The sequence below is a fragment of the Atractosteus spatula genome, chromosome 2 (genome assembly GCF_055471065.1).
Source record: "Atractosteus spatula isolate fAtrSpa1 chromosome 2, fAtrSpa1.hap1, whole genome shotgun sequence".
NCBI lineage: Eukaryota > Metazoa > Chordata > Actinopteri > Semionotiformes > Lepisosteidae > Atractosteus > Atractosteus spatula.
In genome coordinates, this window is record NC_142707.1 from 41,146,879 (window position 1) to 41,160,059 (window position 13,181).

The window sequence follows — 13,181 nt, forward strand, 5'->3', positions numbered from 1 at the left end:
TCCTAAGTATTTTTTAATTGAGAGGTTATTCAATTGCAGATTAAAGTGTAAATGGCAGCGAGTAATATTATACTTGAAGATGAAGCATATTTTGTGTGATGTGTTTTTGTTTAGAATTGCATGTGATGTTAACTTTTGACAAAATGTTTGTTTTTGTTTTTTACAGAGATGCAGAAGAACAAATATCTTCTGTAAAATCCTTTGGCTGTGTGGATTCTGCATTTTCTTCACAATGTATTCAATTCCTGGACTTCCAACACCTGGCTCAAACATTACTGTTCATATTACAAGGGTCAATCTAAACCCACTTTGTGTTTTGGTGGAGCTATGGGGTAGTTTTGATCAAGAAAGTAAGTTAGAATATCAGCGAATGAGAGCAGACATTCAGTTTCCGAAGGAAAGGTTTAGTGGAGTAGAAGGAAATCCTGGAGATCTGTGTTTGGTACAAATACTTGAAACATGGTACAGAGCTAGAATAGTCTCCAGACATGGGAAAGATTATGATGTGTTCCTTATTGATGAAGGGAAGACACTTGCTGTTAATTTTTATAATTTGGCTTGGGGTCAAAAAGACTTATTTCTCTTGCCACCTGAGGTGGAATTCTGTGTTCTTGCAAATATTTTACCTCTTTCACCAGAGAATAAATGGTCTCCAGTGGCTTTAGAGTTTCTTAGCTCTCTGCGTGGTAGAAGATTTGAAGGATATGTCCAAGATGTGCTGATACCCCATAGAACTTTCCTCCTTGACATCCCTAGTATATCCAAACAGATGTATGAAATGGGATTTGCCAAGAAGTTGTCCAGTGAAATGTTTAAATTCTTTGTTGAAAGATCATTGAAGTCGCTTACTGGGGCAGTTGCCATCCCAGAAAATAAGCTGTTTTCATCTGATAAAGGAAAAGACCAAACAGAGAGCACTGCTCCCCACAGAGCGGAGCTTATTCAAAGCACACAGGTTTACTTCTATCCACAAATCCAAGCAGAAACAGTGGAGACTGTTATCATTACAGAGTTAGTGCATCCTTCACGTTTTTTTTGCCAGCTGAGAGTTTTTTCTCAAGAGTTAAAGAGAATGACGAAGCAGATAACACAGCATTATGAAGGGAGATCAGGTATAGGGAAGATCAAATCTGAAGCATTAGGCTCTGCTTGTGCTGCAAGAGGCAGCGATGGCAAATGGTATCGGTCAGTATTGCAGCAAGTCTTTCCGTGCAAGAATGTTGTGGAGGTGTTGCATGTAGATTATGGGATGAAAGAATGTGTTCCTATTGGTAGCCTCAGGTCATTAGCCCCCGAGTTCTTCAGAATGCCTGTTGTTACTTATGCGTGTTCAATGCTGGGCATAAGTGATCAAGGTGCTGGATGGTCAACTTCTCAGGTTAAATATCTGAAATCCTTACTTCTCAACCAGGTTGTGATTGCAAAATTTGAATATCAGAACTATTCAGAAGGTGTCTATTATGTGACCCTCTATGGAGATGAAAACGTGAATATAAATAACTTGTTTGGAATGAGAGAGAAGTGTTTGTTAGAAGTGCAGAAATCACCTGGTGAATATGCCATTTGTAAAACAGTATCTCCAAAATCTCTAGCATCATTGGGAAAAAGAGGTCAAGTTGATTGTCTAGTCCCCAAAACTCTTGTAGAAGGAAGACAGGCAAAGTCAGCAGCAGGAAAATTGAAAGTAAATGCTTCTTGTGAAGCAGTTGTAGAATTTGTAGTTGACCCCTCTGAATTCTGGATTCGTAAACATGAGTATAGTGTTGAATTTGACCAACTGATGAACAGCATTAGTAACCTTTATGACAATGCACCTGAAATGGAAGGGATTGTCAGAACTCCTACAGTTGGACTTTACTGTGTTGCCAAGTCAAAGGACAGTTCATTTTATAGGGCTGTTGTTAATGAAGTCCTTGGACAGCAGGTGAAGGTCTATTTTGTGGATTATGGAAACACAGAAATTGTGGATTGGCACAACCTTAAAGTTCTTCCTTCAAAATACCAGGAGCTACCTGCTTTAGCACTGAAGTGTTGCCTGTCTGGCATTTATCCTAAGGACGATAAATGGAGTCGAAATGCAATTATTTTCTTTACAAAAGCAGTTGCAGATAAGGTACTTGAAGTCTGTGTGTCAGCAAAACTCCCAGACAGATATGCTGTCCATTTAACATCTGCATTAGCTGATGGAGAGCAAAGTATAAATAAATTACTGTGCAGTGCTGGTTATGCTGAGTGTTGGGATTTTAAGAAACCTGTCTCCAAACAAGGAAGGGTGCCTCTTCCTGGACCCAAAGTGCAAAGTTCAACAGAGAAGAATTCACATTTGGATGCAGCAAAAGACTATTCTTGTCCTTTGTCCAGCAGCATTCCTGCAGTAGGTTCTGAAACTAAGCCTGTCTTCAAAGAACACCTTTTTCCAATTGGAAGTTCTGTAGGGGTAAAAGTATCACATATTGAAAGTCCAAATGATTTTTGGTGCCAGATTTACAAAAATCTATCAAGTCTTAATTTAATGATGCGAGACATTCAGAGTCACTGTTCTACTTCTCCCGAACTTTACCAGCCATCCGAAACTGCCTGTATAGCTCGGTGCCCTGAAAATGGATTATGGTACAGAGCATTAGTAATCAAAAAACATTCTTCACTAGAAGTTGATGTTTTGTACATAGATTATGGCAAAATGGAGAGGGTTTTCATAAAAGACCTACGAGCTATAAATCCATTGTTTCTTCAGATGGAAGGCCAGGCTTTTCGATGCAGTTTGTACAACTTGATTCAAGCTTTTGGCCATGATCCTTTGAATTGGAGTGATGCTGCAAAATCTGGGTTTCAGGACTTTGTAGATATTGCAGACTCTACTGGTTTGGATTTGAAATGTACCATTTATGCAGTTATGTATGATTCCAGCAAAGTGGTATTCAACGTGGTAGATCTTGAAACACCATTTCAGAGTGTTTGCAGCTTGCTAGTTCAGAAGGGTTTAGCCCAGCGTGCACCTCTGAAAAAAGCCCCCCAGCCACCATTCCATCTAGATACCTATTACTATTCTTCACATGATATTAAAATTGGAGGCGAAGAGGAAGTCTTTGTTACATATGTGAAAACTGTTGGCAATTTTTATTGTCATCTTGGAAAAAATTTTGACATAGTGGAGCAGCTGGCGGAAAAAGTAAACTATCTATGTCAACAGTTGGAGTGCACAGGTTGTCCCCAAACATTTGGCACAGTGTGCTTTGCAAAGTACAGTGATGGAAAATGGTACAGAGGACAGATTAAATCTTACATCCCAACAATACAGGTGTATTTTGTTGATTACGGTGATACACAAGAAGTAGACAAATCTGACCTACTTCCAATTCCTATTGAAGCTAGTGAACTTATGTCTGTCCCAGTCCAAGCTGTTGCATGTGGCCTTTCAGATATTGCAGCAGATGTACCAGCTTATGTTAATGTCTGGTTTGAGAATGTTGTCATTGGCAATAGTTTCAGAGCTGTAGTAGTGTCAAAAGAGCCATGTGGAAAACTCATGGTTGACCTCTATGATGGAAAAATGCAACTGACTTCAAAGCTTAAAGAAACATTTCCTGGAGAGACTTCCACTAAAGAAAACATTTCTTTGGAAGTACATGGTACCAGTTTAAGAAAGAGAGCAGATTCATTCTCCAAGAATTCAAGAACCATCAAGACTAGGGATACCTGTGAAGTTAGATCAATGCAACAGATGAGCAGTGATAATAGTGGAAGTGCAAAAGTTATACGTTCTCAGTCCCGTGATGAGGGCATCCAGCAAGAGCAGCAAAATAAAGTTAAACAGTTCTGTAGTGTTGCTGTTCAGTGGGCATCTGAAATAAATGATGGAACGTCTGAAAACAAACATAAGGACCAGATTTGTCCATTGACATTGGAGTGCAGTAATGCCCCTCCTGTGGAATCTGTGGAAAGTAAAGGTAAACATGGAAAGGACTCTCATGCACCTTTTGGTTCAAGAGAAAATGTTGTACAAAATATTAAATCTTTGCCTATACCTAAGCTTCAGGACCTTCCTTCAAAATGTATAAAACCTGGCCTGGTATGTGAAGTATATGTGTCACATTCCAGTAGCCCTTCTAGCTTCTTTGTCCAGTTGACAAAAGAGGAAGAGGAAATATATTTGATTGTAGAAAAACTAAACCGAGATCTGCCAGCCATTTCACGTGTTGATATTGACAAACTGCAACCAGATGATTTAGTGTGCGCGGAATTTCCTGATGATAATTCTTGGTATCGTGCAGTTGTAAAAAATACATATGGAAATGGCACACTGGATGTAGAATTTATAGATTTTGGCAACACGGCAACCATTTCTTCTTCAAATATCCGTTGGCTTGATAAATCCTTCTTGAAAGTCCCTAGGCTCAGTGTTCACTGCTTGCTAAGTGGAGTGCAAAGTGCTAGTTGCGAATCAGAGTGGCCACAGATAGCTTTGATGCACTTCAAAGAAGCTATTGGTGAAAGTGAAGGAGGTAAAAAATTAACTTGTAATTTCATAAAGCAGTCAGGATCACTTTGGGAGGTCTCTCTTCAGGACCAGAGTACCTTGTTAGCAGATTATTTAATGGAGCATTGTTCTGCAGTGAGTTGGGGTAGTGGTGTTTTAAAGGATCCTGATAGCCAACCGAAGCCTTCAAGAGGGACCATTTCGGGAAAGTCTTTTCTTCCCAGAAAGCCAGCAGATGATCCCAGCGCAGAAATATTGCCATCACGGTATAAAAGTTGTGACATTTCAGAGGGGCAGACATTAGAGGTCTATGCATCTTCTCTGGTAAGCCCTGAATACTTCTGGTGTCAGTTTGCAGATTCAGATAGCCTTCAAATTATCGCTGAATTAGCTGATGAAACGGGAAACTCTGTGGATGCAAGTGCTAAATTTATAGAGGATCTCTTTCCTGGAAGCCCATGTCTTGCACTGTTTAAAGACGATGAGCATTGGTATCGTGCTGAAGTGAAATCGAAAACCCAAGATGTCCTCTCTATACGGTTTGTGGATTATGGAAATGAAGTTGAAGTAGACCATGATTCAGTAAGACCTGTACCTTCTGAGCTACTGGAAATTCCTACACAAGCGTTTTTATGCTTGTTGGAAGGCTTTGATCATTCTTGTGGTTCTTGGGATATTGGTGCCATAGATAAATTCTATGAACTTCTTGCAGATCAGCCTCTGGAAGTCACCATTTTGAAGTGTGAAAAGCCTGAAATTGATGAACCTTCTTTATTTAATGTTAAAGTTCAGTGCAATGGGCAATTAATAACTGATGTGATGAGGAATTACTGGAAAGGCTTTGTTGCTGGTAGTGATGATGAAATGGTGGACTTGGAACAGGAGCTCCCACAATTGGAGTCAACTGAAATACTTCAACATGAAGATGTCATTGAACTCAAGTTAGCAGTCCAGAGAACTGTGACGGATTTTTTAAGTCTTCAGGGAGAGGTTGAAATGAATGCTGAGCAGAGTACAAGTCCTACTAATATTCCTGATGAATACTATTTAAAATATAAAACAGAAGTCATAACTGAATTGCAAGAAGTGGAAGAAGTCACTGAAGGAGCCTTGCAACAACCAAACGTTCAGCTTAATTTTCAGTATGAACAAAATCTTGAAAGTGGTGAAGAAAAATGTGTTGAACTTGCATGGCAAATTTCTGCATCGGGACACCAAGAGACTGTTTTTGATGAAGGGCTTGAATTTAGAACACCGACTTCAACAAATGGTGAACCTGAAAGAGGTCAATGTCTGCTTAAAGAAAGTAATGAAGAAAAAAATGAAGTATTTACAAACATGGTGGAGGATGCAACTGATAACGCTTGTTTGAAAACAGAGGAGATGGTGTGCGATGTGGACGCAGATGCAGACCTTAAGCTTGTTGCCTTGTGTGACCCAACTGTAGAATTGTCTGAAAATGGAACCCTCATTGTAAACAAACCTGTGCAAGATCTTCCATATAACTATCCACTAGAAAACAATCCAGATAACCTTACGGAAGGCTTGGATCAACATAATGCAGGAGTACCATCTTCACAAGAAGAAAATGGACGGGAAAAAGCAGCTAAATTAGGTCTTGGAGATTTTAAAGATTTGGCAATGGCTGCTTGCAGCATAGAACTTGTAGAAGATGTTAAAACATTCTATGCAGAAAATCAAAATCACAAGCCCTTGGAAACCTTGAGCACATCCTCCCTTACGGAATGCCCAAGTTATAAGCTGGGTGAACCAGCTGATGAAAGCTTTGATGAGCTTTTGGATTCCCAAGAAGATCTTTGCTTTGATGAACAGTTAGAGGGCAGTGACATCTATGAGGAGGTTTTCAAACAATGTCAAACAGACCCCTTGTCTACAAACCCTACTGATTTGAAAGAGGCAGAAGATTTCCCCACGGAGATGGAGGTCCACAGGGTGCAAAATGTGGAGCCAAGAACTGAACCAGGTTAGTCAAAAGGTCCCACTAAAAGCTTAATGTTAAGCTGCAGTATGTGTTTTTCCAAAAGCAGAAGGTTTATACATCATCCTTAAAGCCAATATAAAAACTTCTCATTATAAACAGGGGTTAATGTTGATCATAAAGGGGGCAAATATGGTCATTTAATTCCTTCAGAAGAGGGGCTGTTTATTAGCCAACCATCATAGATTTTACTGGGGAAAAAAGAGGTGTTGGGTCCAGTGAATTATTGTCTTCAAAGGAACAAGTAGAGGTTATTTCCATGTTGAAAATTAGAAAGCATTTCTGCTATGCAGTCTTCTTTACCAGAAAGCAGCTCTGCATTTTCTCCTTGCAGCAGCTGTCTTTGCAAAATCTGTCAACGTTTAACAGCAGAAATTTGTGGTAAATGATGATAGAAATGAGTGTACCTTGTGATGTAGTTGGGAAAAATAATAAATGCTCAGCTGCATCTCTGGTAGGGTTGAAAAGAAATTGGAAACCTGAGATTCAACTTAAGAAATCGCTCATATAGAGCTTTCAAGAAAAGAAATACTAGGAATACCTAACTCCTCTGAAAAATTAACATTATTAACACTATTTTGATTTTTTTTCTGAATTTATCTCAGCCCAACCCTTTATGTCATGGTTAAGAATAATAAATGTGAAATTTATGGACTAAGTTATAAATTTTGCAAAACATGTTTTAAGTCTCCCCTATAGGAGTCTGCAAAAATCCAGCAAGATGTATGGGTAGGCTTATTTTTTTTTTGAGGGATTGAATTCTTATGCGTTTTAGTCATGATTTTTGTAATGGTTGCTGTGAGGATAAAAGACTAGTGCTTTCCTACCTAGTGTCCTGCAGTGAGGTGTAGTCCTTCCAGTGCCACTTGATTGGAGCAGAACACAGTTATGATTTTACATTTGGATATTCTGTTCGTTTGTTGTGATGACATTTAAGACTACCAGAACTTAACTTCATTGCATTTTCCACAAATTTGTTTAGAAAGTGTAACATTGATTACATTTTTCAACTTAGTATATTGTTCTTAAAAACAAAGGTGGTTGTGCAGAACAACTCTAAGCACTTTGTTTCCTGTATGGTACTTGTATTTAGGACTTAATTTGAAGTGGTTTTAATCATTCATTTCTAGGTTTTAGTCAAGTGGAAGGAGAATTTTCTCTTGGCTCAAACTGTGTTGTGTGGTCCTATGTGTATAACACCTGGTGCAAAGCAAGAATTCTGAAGATCTATGTTGACCGGATAAAGGTACGTAAGCCCAAATACTAAAACTAACGAAGCACTTTAAAAGGTCTATGCATGTTTGAAATAGATAAGTGTTTTGTTTCCTAATCTCATTTTACTGTGGGAAAATTTAGAAACTGGAATTATGTAGTTTCTGGGAGTCATATTTGAAACAAGGAGGATGTTTTAGACTTTTGCTACTTTATGAAATGGTTATCTGTGATTTCTGCTTGCTACTAAATCCTGGCTCTTCCCTATTAAAAGATTTGTTTTGTCTTGCCATGTTAATGTTAATCTGCAACTTGATTTGGCATTTCATTATATTTCAGAAAAGCATTGAAGCATTATTCAATTATAAATTCTATTTTTATGTGTAATAACTACTTGACGTGGAAGAATGTACTAGAAATAAGATTTTTGGATTTAAGCAAAGATGTGGGATTAAAAGAAACCTATACAAATAAATGAGAGCTCTTCATTATCAGGCTTAAGAATTGAAATATTAAGCTGTTTTTTATTTTTAAAAGAATATGGATTCTTTCTAGTTTACTTGAAGTTTCCAAACCACGTTTAGACCTCAAATGGTTTTTAATTGGTAGCAGTTGGTGTCGGTGACTGTGCATCAACATTTGTAGTAAATTTTCTTAATATAAAACTATTGTTTCATACAGGTGTTGCTTTTGGAATCGAATGCAGAAGCTATAGTGGACTTGCAAAATATCTGGAAAAACATTCCTGAAGGAATAGTTCATCATGCTGAGGTTGGTAGAAAGCTTATGATCTTTAATGTTACAAGTTGTACTTGTTTTTACAAGATTCAGATTTGATCAACAGAGGTGTACTCAATACCTGAAAGGTTATAAAAGAAATGAAGACTTATATTCTATAGAATCTAACCCTTTTATATATAGGGTGTTTAAAAACTTTCCACTGACATGGGGAGAATGCAGTTGTTCATTTAGTTGTACTTAAATCCACGAACAGATGTAGTGGGATTATATGAAAAACTATTTGCAGTAACTTCTCAAAAGGATCTCAACCTGATTGTTAATGGACCTATAGGCAGCACACTTCTGCAGATGAATTTCCATATCAGTTAGCATCACTTTGGTGTAGGAAATGCCACCCTTCAGATGAAACATTAAACCAAGGTTCTGCCTACTTGCTCATTAAAGATCTTGTAAACATTGTTGAATGAGTAGGAGTGCTAACCTGGATGTCCAAACCTAATTCCACTCTGGGTTTAGACAATATGGTTTCCTAAATTTCTCTCAGTTACTGAAGGGATGTCTCACTGGAATGTAGTTGGGGCTGGTGGTGCATATTGGCTGCCAGGCATCATCCAGGAGGGTACTGTACTGTGGCATATGAAATGATTGCATTTCTATATGTGATGCATCTTATGATAGATGCTATTTAAATGCACACATATGGTGTTGGGGAAGGTGCATATGTAAAAGTTTATCCTGAGAAGCTGCAGTGATTTGGGTCATATTTATTCCGTAAAGAGTATTTATTGAAAATGTGTAGGCCGCTTAGTTTAATTTATAATCTACCATTAACTTGTTTCTGCATGTGATCAAGTAGGGTGTTGCTTTTTTGTTTTTTAAATATACAGCCAGTAAAGGTTTCAAGTGCTGAAGTGGATCTCGTTTCTTCAGAATATGCTGCCAAACAAGGTAAGCTTGTGACGGGATGGACGGGATTAAACAACTCCGGTGCTTGATTGCCGAGTTTTTTTCACTCCATCTCAGACCTTAATGTTTTAATTGAACCAGTTAAGTGTGCAAGCATAATCAGCTGTTTTAAAGGTTGTAAATGTAACAATTGAAAGGTGACCCTTTTTTACCCCCCTGACCTAGGATTTCCATTTAAGTAGATGGTTTTTCTCTTGTTGTAAAGGCTTATCAATTGTGTGAAAGGAGGACACAGAATCTAAACTCTTATTATTCTATTTTTATTTATGAATAGAATTACATCTGAAGGTGAGCACATTACTGTTTGTGGGTCAGGAGGCTGAAGATTGTATGCATTCCTATAACTTGGCCATTTTCTTTGTATTTTAGATGTGTCTTTTCAAGATGATGAAAAGATTGACAGTGGAATTGATGCTACTACAACAATACCTTCTTTCTGCACTGAAGAACAACAATTGGTAGCCTTTTAAACTTGCAAACGGTTAAATTAGTTTACATCACAAATATTTAATATGCTTTTATTAAATATTTTTAGCAATTATTTTCTTTAAATTTTCCTTTCCTTCAGTTTTTCTGTTCGAAGAGTAAAGTTGTAATTATATAAATACCTTATGTACGCCTTTCCTTACAAAGTAATTGTTATCTGAATATCGGAATTATATTCTGTAGTCTTGAGCTATTATTATACTGAATGTTATGCTGGCAACAAGTGATAGACTAAAATGTTTCCATCCAAGGTTCAGGGTGACCCTCAGGCAGTCACTGCTGGTGTTGAATCGGGGGAAGTTCCTGGTAAGTGCTTGTATAGATATTATGGTGTTGTCCTATGCATGTCCTTTGCAACTTATGGTCAGTGGAGTAAATGTATTATTTTTGTGGGCTTTCCCCACAAAGATGGAGTGGGGTAGTATGCAGGGTAGTATACAGTAAATACTTTTGAAGCTCATCTGAATGTAGAAAACTATAGTAATGCTTTAAACTTTTACTTTCTCTTGAACATATGAGTGTGCAGCTCAGCTTTTATATTTTGATTTTCAATTAAATTCTTTCATAATTTGAAGTATAGTCATTAATGCTTTTTAATTGTCTCTAGTGTTGCTCAGAATGAGTTTATTTTGGACCTCCTCTGTGAAATATCTCTCCGTATTGAGCAGTGGAATTACTGATCTGTTATTGTTATGAATAAGGAGTGCCGATACAAAATGTAGGCCCTTTGGTCATAATCCAACAGATGGTAGCTCTGCACCCTAGGCTTCGCCGCTAAGTACATACTGTACATCAAATATCGGAGCCCATGGTTCCTGTTGTACTGAGCAGGATTACTACTGTAACAATGCATCACCAGTAAGACTTATCCCTGTGGACATATTCAGAATCAGCAGAGGACACAAGTCGAAACCATGGGGAAGTAGATTTTAAACTGAGAAAATTAGGCACTGCTGTGCCAGAGGTATGTGAGAACTGTTGCAAGCTGTGTAGCCATTTTAAATCTGTTACTTGGGCATTCTTCGAGAAACAACTGAATGAGATCCTTGGATCAGTTAACTTCTGACAAAATAGACTATATTGGCTAAATGACCTTCTCACCTTTGTAACAGATCTTGGGTCTGTAACCTGGTGCAAAATGTGCATTGCAAATGTAAAGTAAAGCTAATATTAATTCCAGTGGTGGCTAAACAGGTGGAGTACTATGACTGATGTTAAAGATCCTGCAATCTGCATAATCAGTAATTGGCCGCAACCTGACCTATAATACAAACATTATTTACAGAAGGGCATACATTTTTCTTTCTTTTGTTTTTTGCTTTTTGGAAGACTTCAGTGTAAGCAGTAAGATAAACCCTAAAGTGACATAGTCCTGTTATTTAACTTGGGAATATTGTGACTTTCATTTAAAATGTTTTAAAATTAACTGTAAACTCATCCTCAGTTCTCATTATGTAATGAGAAGATGTTCTCCACTATTTTCAGTTAGCTGCTTCCATAATTCCTGCTGTTGGAAAAATCTTTGCTTGGGGATTCTAGCTGTCACCTTGTCAATTTCTGTTTGCCTGCTCAACAATGTGCTCCTCCTACCAAAATAGGAGATTGAAATCTTTCTTTTGTTTTTGGAGAACCGTTTTACTTCATCTGGAGGTAAAATGTCATCTCCGATAATGTAAATAGACATGGAGGGTGCCAGTCTGCTGCTCCCTATGTAACAGTTAAAACGTTTGCTTGGACCAAGCCTTTGTTTGTATGAAAGGGGGAGCCGAACCTTGTCCCGGAAAGCCACAGCCTTGCAGCATTAAAACCCAATTCCTAAACAATTGGAACAATCTCATTTTGGTCACTGAAATGGATGATTGATCCCTAGCTGATTTAATCAATTAACTCCTCAAACTTCATGTTCAAAATCATTACAAATTGGGGGTTTTAGTAATTGATTATTCCTAAAGTATTATTATCCATGAAGCTAAAGGACACAACTCGTACGGAATTGGCTGTATACATTGTCATGTTTTGCTCTCATCATTTGGTTTCTCATTCCTACAACGATGGGGCACCAACATTAGCTCTTTTGCTGATCCTGACAAACGGCACTGTTAGTGTTAACAAGCGTCGGAAAACTACTACAATGCGGTACAAGTGCTCAGTGCTATTTTTATTGTATGTGCACGTGCATCCTCATGTTGATCATTGAGATTTTCTGTGGTTCCTATGAGATGACTTGTAGGTAGTACTTTGATGCTTTGGTTTGATCAGGGGTGGTACTTGGTCCAAAAACTGAGAACCACTGCTGTAATATTTCTACAATTTGAACCTTGAGGTAAGATTAATTTTAAAGGGTAAACTTTAAAATGCTAGGAAAACATAAAACTATTATTGGACCTTTTGTATTTTTGAACATCTGACATGGAATTATATTAAACATTGATCTAGTTTGCTGTAAAAATAGAGTACAAAATCTCACGTGACTTTTCTGATTGTTTTTCTCTCAGAAGATGTGGAGCTAGATAAAGTGACCGTTGTGGGAGAGCCTGACTTAGAAGTCAATGAAGAAACATCTGCAGATGAAATGACCACATTTGACATGAAAATGGAGTTTCCCCTTAAAATGTCAGAGCGGATAGTGGAAGAGGGTGTGGACAATGAAGAAAAACATGAAGATTTGGATCCAAAGTAGATTTTCTTATAAATTAGCCTTTAAAACCTATCCTGAAACGTATATCACCTCATTTTCCGTGGTTTTAGTTGGGTATAATGAACTGTAATGTTCAAAAGCACAAATCCGTATTTTGCCACTGGTCTCAGATTCTCTCTCTCTATATATATATTCAATGAATGAAACCTGTCAATCTGCAAATTTGGGGAACATGCTATATTTTTAAAGTTTTTCTTGGGGACCTCTATACAAACTGATTAGAAAGTTAGTTTACACTGACAAAATAATTCAGCATTTTTTCCACCCAAGTTGAGATGCTTTGTCAGACACACTGTTAATGTAAACTGTTAATGTTGGACTTGGCTTTCATTTTGAGTCAGCATATTCATGCATTTAGATTAGTGATTAAAGTGTAATATTCAATATCCTTAAGGTACAACTTGTACATAAAAGGCTATCTTGTCTAGTAGTTGTTTCCTGAGCATAGAAGATGTAATACTCTGTACAGAATGAGAACAGAGCTCTGTACAAAATAAGTCTGTTTTTTTGCAAAGCTTGATTTAATGTTTAAATTTGTCAGCTGTGTATTGCATAAGAGTTTTTCTTGGGTTATTTGTCAAAATAAATGTAGCTTTTTTCCA

The 13,181-nt window shown here is 37.5% G+C and overlaps 1 protein-coding gene across 1 annotated transcript; it reads left to right on the forward strand.

The window, feature by feature from the left end:
* Window positions 1-232: 232 nt before the first annotated feature.
* Window positions 233-12,561, forward strand: tdrd6a (tudor domain containing 6a). Its single transcript, XM_088904598.1, has 7 exons — window positions 233-6,461; window positions 7,607-7,722; window positions 8,370-8,459; window positions 9,317-9,377; window positions 9,765-9,853; window positions 10,133-10,187; window positions 12,377-12,561. The coding sequence occupies exons 1-7, from the start codon at window positions 233-235 to the stop codon at window positions 12,559-12,561; spliced, it is 6,825 nt and encodes a 2,274-aa protein (XP_088760724.1).
* Window positions 12,562-13,181: the final 620 nt, after the last annotated feature.

What these genes read in the sequence shown, in the direction of transcription:
- tdrd6a (XM_088904598.1), top strand. Translation starts at nt 233, where the DNA reads ATGTATTCAATTCCTGGACTTCCAACACCTGGCTCAAACATTACTGTT. An exon ending in AGAATATGCTGCCAAACAAG is followed by an intron (nt 9,378 to 9,764) that starts GTAAGCTTGTGA and finishes TTTGTATTTTAG; the next exon opens with ATGTGTCTTTTCAAGATGAT. An exon ending in TGAATCGGGGGAAGTTCCTG is followed by an intron (nt 10,188 to 12,376) that starts GTAAGTGCTTGT and finishes TTTTTCTCTCAG; the next exon opens with AAGATGTGGAGCTAGATAAA.